Source organism: Primulina huaijiensis, chromosome 5 (genome assembly GCF_012295235.1).
Source record: "Primulina huaijiensis isolate GDHJ02 chromosome 5, ASM1229523v2, whole genome shotgun sequence".
In the NCBI taxonomy this organism is placed as follows: Eukaryota; Viridiplantae; Streptophyta; class Magnoliopsida; order Lamiales; family Gesneriaceae; genus Primulina; species Primulina huaijiensis.
Genome location: NC_133310.1, coordinates 21,242,004 through 21,262,332, shown reverse-complemented (window position 1 = coordinate 21,262,332; position 20,329 = coordinate 21,242,004). Strand labels below are relative to the sequence as shown.

The 20,329-nt window shown below is 34.1% G+C and overlaps 4 protein-coding genes across 8 annotated transcripts in view; 3 read left to right on the top strand and 1 right to left on the bottom strand.

Moving 5' to 3' along the window:
- Positions 1–468, top strand: part of LOC140977074 (cytochrome b5-like) — a 22,465-nt gene extending 21,997 nt beyond the window's left edge. The window contains exon 4 of the mRNA XM_073441623.1: positions 63–468. Coding sequence (XP_073297724.1) covers positions 63–304 — 242 coding nt within the window. The 3' untranslated portion in view covers positions 305–468. The remainder of the gene's footprint in view (positions 1–62) is intronic.
- A 3,898-nt stretch (positions 469–4,366) lies between these two features.
- LOC140977580 (ubiquitin-ribosomal protein eL40 fusion protein) lies at positions 4,367–5,700 on the top strand. Its single transcript, XM_073442336.1, has 5 exons — positions 4,367–4,564; positions 4,671–4,757; positions 4,853–4,955; positions 5,274–5,340; positions 5,447–5,700. Exons 1-5 carry the CDS (start codon positions 4,462–4,464, stop codon positions 5,471–5,473), a joined length of 387 nt encoding a protein of 128 aa, XP_073298437.1. The 5' UTR covers positions 4,367–4,461; the 3' UTR covers positions 5,474–5,700.
- A 3,866-nt stretch (positions 5,701–9,566) lies between these two features.
- LOC140977069 (uncharacterized) lies at positions 9,567–15,182 on the top strand. 5 transcript variants are annotated; one of them, XM_073441611.1, is made up of 16 exons: positions 9,568–9,994; positions 10,157–10,207; positions 10,319–10,555; positions 10,668–10,766; positions 10,873–10,928; positions 11,218–11,329; positions 11,660–11,839; positions 11,923–12,177; positions 12,573–12,773; positions 12,872–13,072; positions 13,433–13,540; positions 13,613–13,726; positions 13,839–13,937; positions 14,022–14,431; positions 14,517–14,549; positions 15,018–15,182. In XM_073441611.1, coding segments are annotated over exons 1-16 (2,289 nt in total). In that variant the 5' UTR covers positions 9,568–9,862; the 3' UTR covers positions 15,019–15,182. The 5 variants fall into 5 exon arrangements, with proteins under 5 accessions (XP_073297713.1, XP_073297710.1, XP_073297711.1 ...); XM_073441612.1 differs by having other exon boundaries at positions 9,567–9,994; positions 10,400–10,555; positions 13,433–13,726; XM_073441609.1 differs by having other exon boundaries at positions 9,567–9,994; positions 10,325–10,555; positions 13,433–13,726.
- A 1,660-nt stretch (positions 15,183–16,842) lies between these two features.
- LOC140977068 (GRF1-interacting factor 2-like) lies at positions 16,843–18,896 on the bottom strand. Its single transcript, XM_073441607.1, has 4 exons — positions 18,708–18,896; positions 18,252–18,328; positions 17,420–17,507; positions 16,843–17,346 (listed from the first exon to the last, which is right to left on the bottom strand). The coding sequence occupies exons 1-4, from the start codon at positions 18,786–18,788 to the stop codon at positions 16,999–17,001; spliced, it is 594 nt and encodes a 197-aa protein (XP_073297708.1). The 5' UTR covers positions 18,789–18,896; the 3' UTR covers positions 16,843–16,998.
- Between the last annotated feature and the right edge of the window lie 1,433 nt (positions 18,897–20,329).

Below are 20,329 nucleotides of genomic sequence, written 5' to 3'. Positions count from 1 at the left end.
CTCTACGAAGAAAAACTCTTCCTCTTCTCCAAAAATCATCCAAATTTGTGGTCTGTTGGCAGGAAAAGATGCAACCAGTGACTATGAAGACATTGGGCACAGTGAGTATGCCAAGGATTTGATGAAAAAGTATGTTATCGGGCAAATAGACATGTCCACTGTGCCTTCGAAACGCCATTACCTTCCTCCAGTGTCTGCGTACGAATCGAGCAAGAATTCCTCGTTTGTGGCCAAGATTTTGCAGATATTGGTGCCTCTATTCATTTTGGCATTTGCCTATGCACAATATTCCAAACAGAAATAAGTCTTACACACGGAAGAGAGAATGTTTTTTTGTCATGGCTTCTTTCCTTTATATTATGTAATGTAATAATATTTAACTGGTTTGTGTAAAACACTTGGGCTGCCTGTTATCTATCTGCACTAAAAAATGGTTGGAAATAAAATTTGAGAAATGCTTACATGTTCTTTTGAGATTACAAAACCAAAACTCCACTAATGTAATATTTTTATTGTTTGTTTTGTTCAGAAACATGTACATTATTATTCAGAGTTATGCTAAATATATATTTAGATTGACACTTAGAGATATTTTTTTAAGAGTAGGTCTCTTGTGAGACAGTCTCACGAATTTTTATCGACAAAGCGGGTCAAACCTACCGATATTCATAATAAAAAGTAATATTCTTAGCATGAAAAGTAATACTTTTTCATGGATGACCCAAATAAAAAATCTGTCTCATAAAATACGATCCGTGAGATCGTCTCAAATAAATTTTTGTTTTTTTTTTTTTAAGTTTTAGAAAAAAAATGAAATCTAATCGTATTCAATTACTTTTATAATTTATCACGTAAAATATAGACGTAGATATAACCTTATCTGTAAGCATGCGTGTTGTATGCATGTACTTATTTAATAATATAAAATAATTTATATTTTATTTGGACGTTTGTTCAATTATTATTATTTTGAAAATTAAAATGTGTATGAGCGATGCATATGTGGTCTGTAACAAAATTAAATCAAAATATATTTTCAAACGCTAATATATGTGATCGGCTTTCAATATCTTTTTTATTGACTAGTAAACTTTGAAAAAGCCCTGGGTTAATATTTTTATATATTCGTAATGAGAATAAATTACGTGGACGTCATCACTCTGATTATGATCCAGAAAATCGCTGTTATCCTATCTATGCCATCAACAATCCGAATGAATAATGTTATAGATACAACTAATATATCATTACAGCGATATTTACAATCATTATATCGCGAGATTCTACTGTTATATCGTTATATTTTATATTCAATATGTAGTGAGATTTTGACAAATTGAATTTTTGCATTGAATTTTTTGTGTTGTACAAATATAGATGTACATGTAGCATCACTCAATCCGAATTGATCGGGGGATCCACGCAGGTCATCCACGAATTTCCCCATGTAATATTATTATTTTTATTTTATGATGATGGAATCAACTATCACAATCATTTTTTATATTGAGTAAATCATTAAGTTATCGTATTACTTTTTCAAATCATATTATTCAAAATAAATTGTATTGTTATGACATGATTATTCGATAAAATGTTAATNTTGATCCAGAAAATCGATGTTATCTTATCTATGCCATCAACAATACAAATGAATAATGTTGTAGGTATAACTAATGGCAAAAACTTGTGTGAGACGGTCTCACGGGTCGTATTTGTGAGACGGATCTCTTATTTGGGCTATCCATGAAAAAATATCACTTTTATGCTAAAAATATTACTTTTTATTGTGAATATGGATAGGATTGACCCGTCTCACAGATTGAGATCCGTGACATGAGGCACACTCATAACTAATATATCGTTACAGCGATATTTACAATATGTAGTGATATTTTGACAAATTGGATTTTACTGTTATATCGCGAGATTTTACTGTTATATCGCGAGATTTTATATTCAATATGTAGTGATATTTTGACAAATTGGATTTTTGTATTGAATTTTTTGTGTTGTACAAATTGATGTACAGATATGGATGTACATGTAGCATCACTCAATCCGAATTGATTAGGGATCCACGCAGGTCATCCGCGAATTTCCTCATGTAATATTATTATTTTTATTTTATGATGATGGGATCAACTATCACAATCATTTTTTATATTGAGTAAATCATTAAGTTATCGTATTTCTTTTTCACATCATATTATTCAAATAAATTGTATTGTTATGACATGATTATTCGATAAAATGTTAATAGCAGAATAAACCATTGAATATTGATTAAACGCTTACGTTTTTCATCATATCGGACAAACTAGTGGGCTCGGGATTTTATTATTATCTACAGTCGATTTGACTCTAACGTAATATCTCCTCCTTTATTAGCAGGAAAAAATCAAATTGGAAAATGGTGGTCAATTATGTCGCCTGTGGCTGACAATCTCAAGAGCCTGCAACACCATGATGCAATTTATCCTTCAAAACAAACATGATGCTCAAGTTTCTTGGAACTAAGCATGTACACAACATATGTAGCATAGTATACTATGTACAATATTGAATGCTTACAGTTTTATTAAAAATTATAGTTAATAGAAATGATATAAACAATCAAACATCATATTCGATTGTTGTATTAACATGAACAATTATTGTACTTCAACAATCTATCTTTCGATATTTTCATTCTCTGCAATCAATGAGAATCGAACACGTGATACCAATGCTAAACCAAATACTATATCTAAGGGTAATAGTAGAACTCAAATATTTTAAACCGTAATACTATCAGACTAAACAAAAAAAGGTAATTATATTGATTCTTTAATCTTTATTAATAACAACTATAGATTAATAAAATCTTTAGTATTGTTAGAGATGAAAATTAAATAATTAGCCAAAATAGAAGGGAAGTTGCATACGTGCAGAGATAAGTTAGTTCATTCTTGGATTCTACAGATTTCTTCATTTTTTCTACGTTGTCCTAAAGGGAAATTGGCCTTCAGTCCCCAGCCGTCGATTTTTTTTGTGTTCAGTCCATGTGTACTTTTTTAGTACCACATTTCCACATGAAGTGTACCACATTTTGTATGACATAGTACCACAATTTTGTGGGTAGGGAGCGAACCCAAAGAAATATTTTGATTGGGGGTTTTTCACCAACTTCTCTTTGTCATAATGGATACTTGAATTTACAATGCAACCCAATCAGATTAAAGCTAGCAAAGCTCTTAAAAGTTTTAAACAGAACATTCACCGTCTCTATTCCGCTTTTATATTCTTCTGGTCCTAATAGTGTATAATGTTAAAAAAATTATTCTGAATTTATTTTAAAATTAAAATAGTTCCAAAATTCAAGTTTAATTTGATTTTTAAAAGATGATTTATGTTTCCATACTCGTCCTAAATTGGGATAATACTAATTGTGGTATTGATTATAAGCATAATATATATTATGTACATGTCTTTCTACACAGTGCAAATTTTTTTTTTTAATAAAAATGATTTTATTAAATTATTTTATCTATTATAATTTCTTGAAAAATATGATTCTTTGAGTAACAATTTTAAAGTTAATTCACTAATCTCAATACAATTATTATTCTTATTTTATAGTTCTCACCACTTCCAAAACAAAGTATATATTTATATTTTAACATAAATACATTAAGTTTTTAATTTTAATAGATCCCATGAAATTTAAAAAAATTTTAATTAATCAAACATGATCTAATATGGCATGATATTAACAATCAGTAATATAACCAAATATATTTTATATTATTCTAAAAAAATAATTTATATTTTTTAATATAAGATCGAAAAAATTATTGCTTTAGAGACGAAGAAGAATTTAAGATTGAGAAGTGGAAGAGTTTGTGTTTGTGTCTTGGGCCTTCGGGAATGAGATTTGTAAAAAATTCCATACTCAGTGCAAAACCGATAACGACAGAGCAAACCTAGAAACCCCTCGCTCAGAATCAACAGATGTTGGGTTCGATGATGTGAAATATAAGTATAGTGTGAGGGCTGTTATTAAGGATTCATAAAGCACATTTCGATATCCTATTGCTAATCTTTTAGGCATATCAAATCGGTGAAAAGAGCAAACTTTATCGATATTCAATATGATATGAAGTTTTGCTTGAGAATTGAGCTAAGATATGTTCATATGTATTCAGACTCTTCACTAGCAATTAATGTAATTGGTGATGATGCGGAAGATCTAGGTCCGAATGTTGTTCTGTTGAAGAATATCCAAAATTTTTAGGTCAAGATATTATGCAGTAATATATCATGTTTGCCTTAAAAAAAATAAAAATATATATTAAATAACGGGCTCTTTGAAACGCTGGCATATATGTGGAAGAAAAAAAAACCCTAAACGGCTTCATATAAATTCCCAAACCACGAACAAATGTGGAGGTTTACGCTACACAACACGACTAGCGAAAAATGCAGATCTTTGTAAAAACTCTAACTGGGAAGACAATAACGCTCGAGGTTGAATCGAGCGATACCATCGACAATGTTAAGGCCAAGATCCAGGACAAGGAAGGTATTTTCTCTTCTTTTTTTTTTTTTTTTCAATTTAATCGATGATTTTCCTCGTTGACTTGTTCAGATTATTTGTTGATGTTTTTGTTTGAATTTATTACATTCAGGAATCCCACCTGACCAGCAGCGTTTAATTTTCGCCGGGAAACAACTCGAGGATGGCCGGACTCTAGCTGATTACAACATTCAAAAAGGTTTCCTTAAGTTTTCTTTTTCATATTTTACTTCGGTTTGGTTATTTTGTTTTATAGATTTATGTCAATATACTAATACTCTATTGATGTTGCAGAATCGACTCTGCATCTGGTTCTGAGGCTTAGGGGTGGAATTATTGAACCTTCGCTTATGGCATTGGCTAGAAAGTACAACCAGGACAAGATGATTTGCCGCAAGTAATTTTCTTATTAAGTTTCAGTCTCAGTCTTTTTCATGTCAATTCCATTGCTTTTTTACTTGATGGAAAGTAGCTTAATGTTATTAATCGGTTCATAACCATGTGGAATATTTGCGAAGATGATTTGGTAAATGAAAATCATGTACAATTTATGATTCGGGATCACTAATCAGTTGGACTGAAAATGTGACTTTATCATGTAACGGAGGAGAGATCAAGTATATGCTAGTTCATAGATTGGATGATGCCCTGGTATCACAGATTTATTGTTTTTTTTTTTTACTTTAGTTATATTTGTTTTGTGATGTTCTTGAAGATGTTATGCCCGTTTGCACCCTCGTGCCGTCAACTGCAGGAAGAAGAAATGTGGACACAGCAACCAGGTATGGAGATGTGATTTTTAATTGGTGCTTGTTTTGATATATTCAAATCAGTTGTTTGTGGTGAATTTATATGCTTATTGTGATTTGTTTAATTTTTGTCATGCAGTTAAGGCCGAAGAAGAAGATTAAGTAGAGAAGGGATGGTTATATATTTACTTGCTTGTGCTAGTTTCCAGTGGAATTCGTGTTTTAGCTTTTGGCAATTAACATTTTTCAAATTTGTAACGGTGACCCTTCAGTGATTTCATGGATTTGGACGATGTTATACTGTTGTTAATTATGACACCACTTATATTTTGAATGCGACAAGGTACTCTTTAGTCTATTTTCAATGTATTGAGCTCTGTGATTTTGAGATCATCGAGTTTCTTGCTTTGGAATCGAGTAATGGTGTTTTGCGCCAGTTCTGATTCCAAAGGTGTTTTGTTATTTTTAGTCCAATTTCAATTTATTAAGCTATGTGATTTTGAGATCCCCAGGTTTCTTGTTTCGGATTTGATTAAAGTGTTTTGGGCGTTTCTAATACATTATTAGTTTTTACTAAAGCGAGTTTGTTCAGTCGGTTCCTTTCTTTAATTAGGTAAAAAAAAANACCCCCTTCTTAGTCACTGGACTGCTAGGATAAGGGGATGGTTACTTTGAGAAAATCTCTCTTTCTGGTGCAACTCTTATATAGTATAGAAAGCGTTAGTTCAGTCAAGCTTTCCTACTATACTTATAATAAAGGGAAAGGAGTTCATGATTTCAATCCTTCTTTCTCTTTCCGTTCTTCTCGGGCGGTACTCTTGCTCTTCCTGGCTTGAAGAAAGTCCTTCTTTTCCGGCTAGGAAGCGGATGAGGCAGCCCTCGCTCCTGTTGCTGTTACGGCTAGTGCGATCATTGACCTTTCTGGGGTCATGAAAAGAATCCCTGCCCCCGCTCCTGGATGCACCATTGTAGTATATCTCCCATGGGAACAGAACTTTAGCATATAAAACTTCTTCATCAGGTAGATCAGTTGGTTAGAGCAAAGGACTGTCATCTGAGGCTGGATGAGCTTCCAAGAAATCAGCCAACACTTGTCCTTTGCTTTGGCAACATCATGGACCATTTGGATAACCTTACTGATAACCTCTTGGTACTTTTCCTTGTTGAAGGGTTCGAGAGCAAATACTTTGGTTGATTTAGGTTCCGAGAAACATGTATTCCCGCCGTTTTCATGTTGATTCAGGGTTATTTGAATTTAAAATTTTATTTATTTATCTTAAAAATTATTTTATGTTATATGTAAATCATATTTAAATACTTTGAAAGGACAGAAGAATATAGAGAAGAGCTAAATAGTTCAATATACTTCCAAATAAGATAATATCTACAGAAATTTATTTCCAAAAGTCTATATATATATATATATATATTTTTTTGGAAACATGTATAAGCATAAGCGTACTCCGCATATTTATGTTTCATAATAATTCGTGTGGTAAAATCCTTTAAAATATATATAGAAAAACAAAAACACCATTAAATCCCGAAATGTGTGGGAGCCAATTCTGTGTTTTCTTTCTTCTACTGCGGAGAATCGTATCCTCATCGTTGAGGCAATGGAAAGGGGAGGGGAAGAAACAAATGCTCCATAAAAAGCAATTTAGTTCCTCTCTCTCTTCGTCTCATCCATTCGCCGCTGCTAACGTATGTTACCGTTTTCCTCATCAATCAGCAAAAGATTCTCAATGTAAGGATTCAGATTTTTCTGGGTTGTATATTTGAAGAAGGTGGTTTTTTCTGCAAATTATGCTGTGTTCAGACCTGATCGTGGCTACAGATCCATCAATATCGTTGTTGCTCACATCGCCGCTGCGACGGCCGCCGCACAACCGCCGCTGCCGCTGCCGCCTTTTGTCTCCGATCTATGAGAAAGTTTACCTATTCCTCTTATCAATTCGGCCCGGATTTCCCTCCACCGCCGCTTCTCTCGCCTTTACCATCTCCATCCGCGCAACCCATTTTCCCGGATTTTATTGATCGTGAGATTTTTCTCTTCAGTTCGGTACCCACTGCCAAAACCATTTTCGATTTTGCGACATTATCGTTTATAGCTTGCCTGCTCCTCCTCTCTCTCTTTGCTTTTTCTTTTGTTTTCCATCTCCGCCTCAGATCTCGCCACTTGCCCCATTTACGGAAATTCAATTCTCTCTGGACCGTGCGGTTGCTTCTCGTGTTATTGGCGGCATTCTGGGCACTTAACGAAATTTTACGGCTACCATTTGTTCGTAGGAAGTACTTATACCCATTTTTGCCTCCAATTTCCCTGCAACAACAAGCCAATATATGTAAACTCCACGTCGTTCTCTCCCTTGGATTATTCGAACCCGGATTCTTGATTACCCTTCTCTTCTTGGTCAATGTTTCAATCAAGAAAAGAAACCAATCACAAATTTGGGCCCTTGTATCTATTTTCGCAGCATGTACGCCAATTGCACTGCTGCAGACATTTTTTGTCCACTTCTGGCCAGTGGAGACCAAATTGTCGAAATTCTTACACGGCAGCTCCGTACTTTCAAACGATAATAACGGGAACAGAACCGTGCTCTGCACATACCCTTTCTTCAGTTGTGTCGTATTTTCAGCATTTGCGATAGGTTATGTTATGGTTTTTTTGTTATCATGTTGGCGGGTCTTGTCATTTGTGATCAACAAGAGCATCAGACGTCGAATCAATACCCTGTCCACCATGATTATGGTAGCTCTTCCGCTGCAGATTCTTTGTCTCAGCCTGTCCTGGCTGTGGATGCCTGAGTATGTAGCCTACGGCTGTGTTGTCCTGGCCATGTTTGTTGGCGTGACGTGCTGTATGGCGGTGGGGGAGGTCATCTTGGTTATCAAGCCCATCACGGATTCGTTGGCCGCCGGAGGAAGCTTTTCGCGATGTGATTCCAGTGGTGTTTCGTGTAAGGCATTGGAAGCTCGGGATACGAACCAGTTGCGATGAGATTCATTGCGTAATTGACGGAACAGATCCCTGCTTCTACTTTCTTGCATGGAATTGTGAAACTAAAAGGCCTTGGGTTTTCATCGAGAATGAGGTTAATTTCGTCATTTCAGCAACATTTGTTGTGAGAAGGGCAAAGCCGTAAGTTCACTTGTTTTGATTTTGGTCGTATTTTTTTCTTGATGATTCATTACCAAACAATATTTTAATACGTGAATGGGACTGTTGAAAATTTTGTGAAGTTTTACCGTTTATTCGTGTGACATGCAATATAAAATAAATTAATATATATAAATATTATTCCTAAATTTGAGTGATATTATATTTATCAGAATAATTTTTCGTGGATATTAATCATCTAAATCTAAAGAAATAAAGACATAGGAAATAATACTTTACTATTTATATGTGCTTTCTATTTTGAATGTTAAAACTCAAAATGTTGTATTTTAAAACTAAAATCAATAAAAACCAAAACATAGTTATAAATTGAATTTTTTAATTTGTCTTTTGCTTTTATTTTAATTTTTTGTTTGAATTTTCACTTAAATATATCAAAAAATAAAATTAAATTGAACTCATTTATTGAAGAGTGACTTGTAACGATTACAAAGATGTTACGCGTATTTTTTTGACATGGGTCAGAATGTTTTACAAAATTGAGACATTTAACAAGTGGTGTTCAAATTTCGGATAAAACAAAAAAAAAATCGAACATTGAATCAAACTGAGAACCGAATTTTATAATTTGGATATAAACGTTCAAACCGAATTTTATTTGGTTCGGTTTCGAATTATATATGTTAAAATCGAACCGACCGAAAAAACCGAAATTTCGTTAAATCAATAATTTTATTTTTATTATATATTTTTTGAGATGATATCAGTGAATGATGAATTATTTTGAATGATATTTAGTTGATTGTAGTTTATGTAATTCATTTAGATTTTTTTATTTAAATGTTTTACTACAAAATCATGTAAAAAGATAACATATTATATTTTATAATATATTTATCTTATTAATTTAAATAATTGTATCAAAACCGAAATAACCGACCGAAATAACCGAACCATTTCAGTTTTCAACCGAACCGAAGAAAAAATAGTTCGAATATCGAATTATATATTTGTAAAACCGAAAATCGAACCGAACCGATCATGAACACTTTTGCAGTCAACATATATAGACGCGCATGTACTTGATAACTGCCCTTGTGATCTCTTTATAAATAGCGCGGAGGGTCGATTCCTCAAACGGTTTACCTTCCTGGCGAGTGTGCCAACTCATCCGAAAACCCTATTTTCACAGAGCCCACCCCTCGCAAAGCCCTAATTTCCTCAATCACTCACCTGAAAAGTACGAAAATCCATCATTTGATTCAGTTGTTCGTTGACCTCATTCCTCGATTCTCACTGTTACTCTTCGCCTTTCTCCATTTTCGATCTCTTATTTTCTAGGGTTTTGATTGGGAATTTGTTCCTTTTCCTTTCTGATACACAAATTGAGAGTGGGGGAAGTAGACAACTGTTTTTTTGTTGTTGAAATTAATGGATACGACGGCGGCCGGTGCTGCCGCCACGCGGGGAGGGGTTTCGCTGCCGCTTTCATCGTCTTCTCAGCCTTCTCGGAAGGAGTGGCGTGTTGTTTCTGAGCAAATGGTTCGAAACTCAGCTAATGAGGTAGATTTCAGTGAAAATTTTACTTGCATTTGCTTCAGTGTGCTTTGTATTCAATGTGCTTTTAGTTTTAGTTTTGAAATTGATTTATGTCGTAGCATTGAATAAAAAAGTTAAGGTTTAAAATGATTTTTTTTATTTTTTTTCCGGTTTCCTATATATCAGGAAGTAGAGCGTTCTAAAATCGGCCAATCGGATGAGAGATTGATATACGAGGTAATAATCGTGATTCGTTGAAGTTGGAATTTGCTTCCCGGTGTTTTTCTTTTTAATTGAATCAACGCCAACATGAGTGAAAGTTAAGCTGATTTGATGTGTTGTATTAAGGTGCAGCATGGGAGAGAATTAATTAATTTGGATTTCTGCTCAATAACTATTGATAGAGGCTTGGACAACAATGTTTTGCAGCAGAGACTTCAGACAGTGGCAAAACAAAGAGAAGAATTGCAGCACATTGAGATCGAACTTCGGGGGCAACTGTTTGCGAGTTCCAAAATCTTGGAGTTGCAGAATACTTATGATGCTCAGATACACGAGCATGTGAACGCAAATATCAAACTACAGGTTCTCTTTTCATTTTTGAGTGTTCGTGTTTTCTTAAAGTTTTGATTCATGCTAGATAAATATGTCGATTTTTCTTTCTTGCTAAACTTTTGTATTATGTTTGCGTGTTTAGGAACAATTGCATGAGATGGAACAGAAGATACATGAGCTGGAGAGGAAGATAGAAGAAAAAGAAAGAGAGCTGCATGCTATTAGATTGGATAATGAAGCGGTTAGTTTGTTAGTTTTATTTGTTTTTCTAAACTTTGATGATATTTTATTCTGCTGATGCCTGATGTTTGTTTTGTTTAGATTAAGTTCTCTATATCTTATTGCAGGCCTGGGCCAAAGAGGACCTTATTAGGGAACAAAATAAAGAGCTCCAGAGCTACAGGCATGCCTCCATATATCTGTTGAATTAGTTTATTAAGTTGTTAATTTCTGATCATTGGTATTTCTATTGAGTTGCTGCAACATTTGTTTTTGCAGTTCTGTCACATTCTTGAATCGTTATTTTTTATGTTCTTTTAAGCATGTATTTACTGCAAAGTAAATAAACTAGTTAGAGTTGTTTTTTTGTTTTTTAAACTTTTTCTTTGTTCCTATTTCTTTCTTTTGCATTTCTGAGCCTTGTGTCCTTGGGTGTCTGTGATTATCATACAATAACCTGCATCTTCTTCCAGGAGGGAGAGAGATAATTCTGAGGTGGAAAGAGTGCAACATATCAAACAAATACATGATCTTCAGGAACATTTTCAAGAAAAAGAGCGGCAGTTTCTGGAGCTGCAGGATCAGGTTTGATTTTTGCAATTTTATGCTGCAATATTTATTTGGTAAATCAGAATGCTTCACTAAATTTTTGTCAGCAGTTCAGAGGACATATTTATCGTATTCATGTATGTGGCATCACAGTGCTGCTTTATTGGTCATACAGTGCTATTTTTTTGTCATGGTCATCTTAGACTTTTCATGGAACACTTATTTTTGTTATTGAAATGAATTTTTTGTCCTTGAAAAACATTTGATACCGTGCCTTGGATCATGTCAACGACGGAAAATATTTTTTGATGGATATATTTTACTAGCTTGTTAGATGTATTTTGACAATTAGCTTTCTCCATCCAGCATAGAATTGGTCAAGATAGCATTATTTTCAAAGATGAGCAGTTACGTGAGGCACAAGCTTGGATGACTCGTGCTCGGGAAATGGATGCCTTGCAATCTACTACTAACCATACTTTGCAAGCTGAACTGCATGAACGTACAGAGCAGTGTAATCAGCTGTGGCTAGGTTGTCAAAGACAGGTGGTTAAATAGAAATGCATGTGCTGAGGTTGATTGTCATGTTTGTTTCAAATAGTTGATAATTTTATTTTTTTGTCAACCAGTTCGGTGAGATGGAAAGGCTTCATATGCATATCCGACAGCTGCAGCTTGAATTAGCTGATGCTAGAGAAAGAAGTGGAAGTCACTCAGATGGGTCACAAGTATCACAAACAAATCCAAAGGATGTTCCTATTGCACAAAACAATGGTGGACAGCCGGAGGGAAACGGCTTGCCAAGTGAAAATTCTGGTAGCCTACTGAATGGAAATTCTGAAAATGTTTTGTCCTTGGCTTCTGGAGGTCATTCATCAACCCAGGTAGATCACGCTCTTGTTGGATTCTTGTGTCTGCTACCTGTGTGCTAAATGAGTTTTTATTAGTTGGCGATTGTGAGCCACTGGATCAATCGTCAGGTGAAATGTCAACTTTTGTAATCTGTATCGTTTTTCTCATCTGGTCATTTTTTGATCGTTCATTGGGCCATATAGGAGTTTTATGCGTGTCAATATACCTGTTGCTTTTTGTTTTGTCGACATGATTCTTCACGAATTTTAAAGTGATGGTAATCATGTAACATAGTTCAAACTTTCTTATGTAGTAGTGACTGCAATTTTGATTGCACTTCCTAGGTCTAGGGAGTTCAAGAATATTAGTTCACGCATGCATGTGGCACCCATCATGTTGTTACTTTTAACCTTCCGTTTTTTTGTAGACCACCGACCATGTTCATGGTGTTCCATTTTCTCCATCACTGATTGGGATGCCAACCTTCCTTCCACCCGGACAGATGACTGCATTGCATCCATTTGTAATTCATCAAGGACTACCCCATTCTGTGCAATCACAAGTAACACAATCACTTTTTCACTCTGTGCCCGCAATCTCCACAATTCAACAATGGCAGAACCACCAGGTATGTAACCTTTACAACTTATTGTTATCAACTTTTTTGATTATATTACGACTTGTTACATTTCATAATTTGTGGCCTTTTTCATTATTTTGTTTAAGGATCAGCCAGATAACCAACATGTGCCCATGCACCAGCACCAGCACCAGCAAACCCAAAAAAACTCAGTGGGAACAGATTCACATAGTTACTGTGAAGTATCAGAGAATGGACAAACTCTGAATTCGAGCTATTTTGATAACAATATCAATCAAGACTTACTTCCTGGTTCAGAGGTCCCTTCACCGAATGAAGAGGCACAGGTAGCTCAATGAAATTGTCTAATACAACTTGCCTTGTGCAGTGCGATTTCAATTACTCAATTCCCTTCAGCTGTTGAACAATGTTCTGGTGCTCAATTCTGTAGATAAAAGCTATGATAGTGTTCAATCTCAACAAAATTTGCTTCAAGTTTCTTCCCAGTTTCATGATTCTCTAAGACTGCATCATATTAAAAACAATCATGACAATAAGATCGAATAATTTCTGTTTACCGTTCCACTTTTTTGAGTTGATATGTCTTGATATTGTGTTTTTCAACCATATTTTTTGTCTTATAAACATGAAATTGTGCTTCATATGATGTTAGATTGAGAGTTTGCCATGTATTATGGTTTATACAGGAAAAGAGTGTAAACTCTGTTATTGATAACGGAGTGGAGAACAAAAACCCGGGGATGGAACTTTTGAATTCTTCCATGAGTGCAGCCTCATCCGAAGTGTCAACTCCTGTAAATTTCATTGAAACAACAAATACTCCTTTGGTTTCTGTTTGGACTGATGGCATTGTTTTCATTGGACAGAAAACTAATGTGGTTGTGAAAACCGGGGAACACTTTCTACTTGATGAGAGATCATTGCTTGCTTGCATAGTTCGCACGATTGGATCTGGTGGCAGAATTCGGATTAGTTCAACTGTGAGTTAAATTGACCTGACCTTTGTTTACATGTCTTTGTCTATCCTGATTTTCACAGACGTAGGTATGATGCATGGCTTACAACTATTTTGATTGTGATTTGTGTAAACAGCTCCCTAATAGACTTGGAAAAATGCTCTTTCCTCTACACTGGCATGATTATAAGAAGAAGTATGGGAAGCTTGATGATTTTGTGGCTAGCCATCCTGATGTATGACATGCTTTTCTCTAATCATATTTCCGTTTATCATTTTTATTTTATTTTATTTTATAAAGTGTTATTTTGTTACTTTAGTTATTCGTGATAGAGGGGGACTACATTCAGCTTCAAGAAGGTGCACAAGAAATCATAGCTGCTACAGCTGCTGTCGCTAAAGTGGCCGCAGCAGCGGCTGCTGCACCATCATCATACTTGTCATTTTTGCCTTCAGCGACCGTGACTCCCATGGCACAGTCTCGCCGGTTGAAAAAGATATCTTCTCTTGATTCCTCACCTGTCAATGCTGACAAAGGCAGTTCAAATTCTTTTCAATTGTCAGTGACACCGAGTCAAAACATGAACGGGACTTCCTTAAACATTGGTGGTGGAGTTTCGAATGTCAAAATTTTGAGCAAATCCAAGGATCGTGTGGAAAGAAGTGACTCTGAATCTAAGCCAGGTCGATATGTACCAGTCGAAAATGGTACGAGACTTGGAACAAGCAGGTATTAACCGGATGCTTCGCCACTTTTATGTAATTTCTGGTGTTTGTGAGTAAAATCTTATGGAATTTATATTTATTTTCGACAGGGCAATCGGGGCTGCATCCAGTCCTAGAAGATAGTAAGTCATGTCATCCTCTGAACCCAATTCTTTTAAGAAGCATTTGGATCGAGTTTTTTAATCCGTCATTTCAAATACATTATAGTTTGGTTAAATTTAATCATTGGAAAAACTCAATTCGTCTCTATTTTCAACTTGACAGTACAATGTCATTTGAAATCCATTGTACAAATTATTCATCTTCCTCACTTCTCTTTTTTCAAATGCTACCTTAGATTATGTTTGGTTGGAAATACTTGTGAAAAGAAATGACGTCAAATCGTGGAAACAACTTTGGTCAATATTGTTTGTTTCAACTTCTAACTTGATAAGAGTTGCTTGAAATCTATCTATCCAAATTTACAGTTCAAATCAAAATTCTGATTCAAAAATTGGTTGTTATCATGTCGTCGCCTGTGCCACATCAATGAAAATCATTGTTATTCTTATGATTTACTATGATATAAATTTTGGGGTTTGTTGTTGCAGGTCGTATGGGCAACAATTGGAGACGGAGAAAGAGGAGGGAAACTGTAAGGTTTCATTTTAAAATCTCCGGTTATACTTATTGGACAGAAATCTGATTCTAAATATTGACTTATTTACAACATTATTATATTCGGTTTAATAGAAAGAACTTGAATTCTCATCTTATTCTTCCCTCCTTTTTATCCGTGGTTCGTGACGCATCACGCTTAAATATGTGCCAAATAGATATTTTACTATTTACATATAGAATATAAAAATGAAACGCCATTTTTAAATTTCAATTTTTAAAAGTTTCATGCTAACTTTTTTCCTTGGGAAACTCGATGAACCTTGTAAATCGACTCAAATAATCAAAGTATAATACTTAACTAAACATTTGCCTAAGCTGAACCATGATTCGGAACAACCACCCTCCCTGTTCCAGCAAAAATAATAACCAGAACGAGTCACCAGTTTTAATGGATACAGTCGATTTGATCACAGTTCGAATCATTTCAAATCAAAATTTAATCTTTATTCTTTTATCGTCGAGAAAAAAAAATGGCATCTCACGAAAGATATCGAACAAATTAAATTTGATTTAACGGCTAAACCATGCAATATTATAAATATTTAATTAATTTTCTATTTAAGAATCAAAATTAAAACTTCATTGATGTAAATCAAATAATTTGGGCAAAAAATTGTATGAGACGGTCTCACGGGTCGTATTTGTGATACGGATCTCTTATTTGGGTTATCCATGAAAAAGTATTACTTTCTATGTTAAGAGTATTACTTTTTGTTGTGAATATGGGTAGGGTNATTTCTATGTTAAGAGTATTACTTTTTGTTGTGAATATGGGTAGGGTTGACCCGTCTCACAGATTAAGATCGTGAGACGGTCTCACATTAGACCAACTCAATAATTTGAGTGATACAACAGCAGTTATCAAGAATTTTAAAATTTAACATGGATTTATCAGTCATATTACTACTACACAGAACTAACCGTTCAATTTTCCCATTTCCACACCCAAAGATGAGAGTCCAATTACGATCCTAGGGATGTCAATTTCATCCGAACCCGTTGAAAGATCCGATACACGAACCGAATAGAAGAGAGTATGGAGGAATTTTTAGACCCGATTAAATAATTGGGTAATCGGGTATGAGAATTTTCGGGTTCAGGTATGGAGGCGGGTTTGATATAATCCGACTCACACCCGACCCGAATACCCATTTAAATTAATATATATAAATATATATATGTATGTATATATGTATATATATAGTAATTATATTTATTTATATTAAAGATCCATCAGTCAATCCACCGATTTTCGGAGTTTTCAATACATATAATCATAAATTTGAAAATTAAAGAAAACGATGTTTTGTATATTAAAAGAGAAGAAAATATATAAAACTTCATTATATATATATATCACACACACACATACTTATTATAAAACGTGAATAATTTTTCTTATTGTTCATTTAAATAATTTTTTAAATATTCATAACTTCATTGAAACAATTTAAATTTGAAAAAATTCAATTGTATATAATAATTGGGTATTTGGGTAAGGTATGTGTATCCGATAATACGATGGATATGGGGATGAAATTCAATACTCGATAGGTATGGAGATGGATTTAATAAACGGTTATGGGGATGGATGTATGAAATCCGACTCATGCCCTACCCATTGTCATCCCTGTACGATCCATTGTTTTAAAAACTAACAGTGGTCAGGTCTACCCTGACGGCCGCGTGAAACAAAATAAACACAATTTTGCAACACTAAACCAAAATTTACTATAAGGTTTCATGGCAGGCCGGTCAGGTAACACCTTAGCAACATTAAACCAAAATCATCTCAGGTCAGATGTATGAGAAACTGAGAAATACAATCACCCAGAAAAAGTCCACCTAAGCAAAAGGGTTGAATTCGAGCATTGCCAATAAACCTCCCACGACAAATCAAGAATCCCGTATTCATTCTCTTCCCTCAACGGATCCCAACGCAGAGTGTCCGTGGCCATCACCAGAATTAGACTCCAGAGCACCCAGCTGGCTTACTCTTAAATCCATCAAATTACCTGAACCGCCAACTCCAGGTTGCATAAGTAGATGCATACCATTATTAGCTATCCCTCCAAGACCAAAATGGCCTTGCAATTGCTGTTGTTGGAATTGTAGAAGTTGATTTTGTTGGTCTTGAGACCTCAGAGAATTAAGCTGGAAAGGCAACTTTGCAACAGGAACGCCGACTTGTTGCTGTTGAGTCGTTGCATGAGACTGCAGCATATGGCTTCCCGGTGGGGTAACATAACTAGCTGGAAGCTGTAAGTACAGTTGATTGTTAGAAAGAGGAAATGCATTTATAGCAAGTATAGAAAAAATAATAGACACACGCCTGTGAAGGGGGTGCGGTTGATCCTTGTGGCTGAGCATCAGCTATGGCGGCTAGATACATTAAGTTCTTCTGAAGAATGGCTTGATACCTGAATTATTTAATTAACAGAGCATGTTGCATGGGTGGTGAAGTGTTTCATATTGGATTATTTAGAATACCGATTGGAGACAAGTACTACCTAAAAATGATTGTTTATGATTTATGAAAATAATACGAAAAATGAAAATGACCTCGGAAAATTAGTGTTCAAGTGAACGTCGGCTATAATCTCATCAAGTTATATGTATACATACATGAATAGCAAAGCATACCATTTCATACACATCCTATTTAGAAAGAAGAGTTCCACGCCTTTTCTTCTTCCTTTATCATCCATTCATCCCCACTCCTCCCTTGTGTCAATACTAGTTTGTTTTCTTTACCATGAATAAAATTATTTCACTTTGAACATGGCTACTCAAGAAACGAAAATGCATTCAACTAGCACACTTCTAAAGCAAAAAATGGTTGTGTTACGAGAAAAATGGCTTATATAAATTTAAATAAACGAGTCTTTGCAAGGTCGAAATCCTAGCAAACAGCATCTTCATCAAATATTGATGAATTGAATTGGATCACATCCGCAGATTATTAACTTTTGCAACCCTGAGATAATCTTGCAGCACAAATGAAGCCCAGATTCATTCTAGACATCAGTATTCGTTTTCTATATAGAAAGAGTCAAAGACCAGCCAAAACTGACAAACGAATCAGGGAAAACATAAAAACAAAAACTATAATATTCTCATAAATAAAATATGTGTGCATCGAAAGCAAAGTAAATACGACTCACTGAGCGCATTCAGCCATTTTTCCAATTTTTTGGCTCTCCAGTATAGCCAAGATCAAGTTTTTGTTCTCATCCAACAACTGCATCGACCAGAATTTACCAACGTAAGATTTTGGTATGATGATTTGTAGTCATATAAATCCCAGAACACAATTAACTCTGCACTACAAATATAAATCCCACGCAAGTACGCAAAAAAATTCTTCAAGCCAGAAAACTTACTGTTCTAAAACTTGAAAAGGAAAATACAAGAGGGAAATTTGAAATGATTTTAGATACTGCAGAAAAGGCATGTAAATTTTATAAGTGGTCCAATGTGCCCACCCGAAAAATAAATAAATATTCTTTAAACATAGAAAAATCTAAATGTTTCGATTTCCAACAAAATTACACAAATCATACGCCACATTTTCGAAAATAATAATAATAAATGAAAACAAAAGCTAGAAAAACGCTAACCTTTTGAATCTGCTCGCTGGAGACGAGACTGAGAGGGGATGGGGTAGCAGAATTCATTCCTTGGGGTGTCTGTTGCTGCATTTTGCTTACTGATTTCTTTCAGAAAACCCTTAACCTCTTAATAAGTTAAACCCTAATCTCGAAATTTAGATGGAAAGGAATCGAAATGATATTATGATTTGACTTCCCAAAACCATTCCCATCAATATAATTTGTTATATAAATATTGCACTTTCATACCAAAAAAACAAAAAATTTTCAATCTAATCCCATCTCAATTAGAACCTTTAATTTTTTTTATTTGGAAAACAGATTTTACATCATTTTAATATGAAAAATGATTGACATTCTATGGCAATTAAAAGAATTTAAATTGAATGATATTATTTACACCCTACTTTAAATGTAATAAATAATAAAGTAAAAGTATGAATTTAAGTACTATTTTAAAAAGCATGAAGCGAAACAAAACTCAAAGTCAAACTCCAACTTTAGGAGGATGACAATTTTCCCCACGAATTTGGGATCTCACGGATAAAACTCGAAACGGAGATGGGGATCTCCGATTTTTTCGGGTTTGGATTCGGGTTCGGGAATTTTTTTTAAATCCCCGATGCATTTCGGGACGGGTATAAGATTACTATCCTCATCCCCGAAATCCCCGAATCCGTCCCGAAAATAATATCAATAATAAAATAATAATATTATTAGTGTTAATAATATAATAATAATATTATTTTTTTAATATTAATAATAATAGTATTATTATTAATATTGATATTGATATTAATATTAATATTATCTATAATAATAACAAATAAGTATAAATTTTGGTTTGAAAAAATCTCCAAATCCGTCATCGTCTTACCATATTAATATTTTTGAAATGAAGATGGGAGCGGGGATAGGAAGTTAATCTTCGAAGTTTCGGGTTTGGTGATTTTCCGAACCCGAAAAAGCGGAGATTGGGGTAGGTATGGGGGTGGAGATGGAATTCGAGGATGGAAAATTCGCCCCGCCCCGCCCCGGCCCAGGCCCAGACCCATTGCCATCCCTAAACTTTAGAGTATAAGTTCAAACAAATTTAATACAAACCTAAACATAAATAAAAAAAAAAGTTTATTTTTTTAGTTTTATGTGATAGTTTTAAATATATTAAGTAAAAGTAAGGAATAACACATAAATATACAAAATTCAACAATAAATGTATACATTTCATAAACTATCATTAGAAATATTTCGGATTTTTACCTATAAAATTTATATATTCGAGCCAATTTTTCAAACTTTTCCCATAATTTTGGTGAAAACTGCAATCAATAAGATTTAACTGGTCTTTCTTTCCTAAAAAAAAAAAAGCGTGAAATTCTTTCTTTCCTCCTAGGACCAAGAAATTGGATCTAATCGTGAGAAGAATGTTTGGTATGATGAAATTTCATTCTTTTTTTAAAAAAAAAACAATAGAAATTTATGTAACTTAAAATGATCTAGGTTATCATATATTAATATTTAAAATTCAAATATTTAACTTTTATAAAAAGAAAATACAAGATATTTTAATTTTTTTTTAATATTTAATTTAATTTAAAATTTTAAATGAAAAACTCATGTTGCCTTACATT

What these genes read in the sequence shown, in the direction of transcription:
- LOC140977580 (XM_073442336.1), top strand. Translation starts at nt 4,462, where the DNA reads ATGCAGATCTTTGTAAAAACTCTAACTGGGAAGACAATAACGCTCGAG. An exon ending in CAAGATCCAGGACAAGGAAG is followed by an intron (nt 4,565 to 4,670) that starts GTATTTTCTCTT and finishes TATTACATTCAG; the next exon opens with GAATCCCACCTGACCAGCAG. An exon ending in TGATTACAACATTCAAAAAG is followed by an intron (nt 4,758 to 4,852) that starts GTTTCCTTAAGT and finishes TTGATGTTGCAG; the next exon opens with AATCGACTCTGCATCTGGTT.
- LOC140977069 (XM_073441608.1), top strand. Translation starts at nt 9,863, where the DNA reads ATGGATACGACGGCGGCCGGTGCTGCCGCCACGCGGGGAGGGGTTTCG. An exon ending in ACGCAAATATCAAACTACAG is followed by an intron (nt 10,556 to 10,667) that starts GTTCTCTTTTCA and finishes TTGCGTGTTTAG; the next exon opens with GAACAATTGCATGAGATGGA. An exon ending in TTCTGGAGCTGCAGGATCAG is followed by an intron (nt 11,330 to 11,659) that starts GTTTGATTTTTG and finishes TTCTCCATCCAG; the next exon opens with CATAGAATTGGTCAAGATAG.
- LOC140977068 (XM_073441607.1), bottom strand. Translation starts at nt 18,788, where the DNA reads ATGCAGCAACAGACACCCCAAGGAATGAATTCTGCTACCCCATCCCCT. An exon ending in CCAGCGAGCAGATTCAAAAG is followed by an intron (nt 18,329 to 18,707) that starts GTTAGCGTTTTT and finishes TGGTCGATGCAG; the next exon opens with TTGTTGGATGAGAACAAAAA. An exon ending in AAAATGGCTGAATGCGCTCA is followed by an intron (nt 17,508 to 18,251) that starts GTGAGTCGTATT and finishes TAAATAATTCAG; the next exon opens with GTATCAAGCCATTCTTCAGA.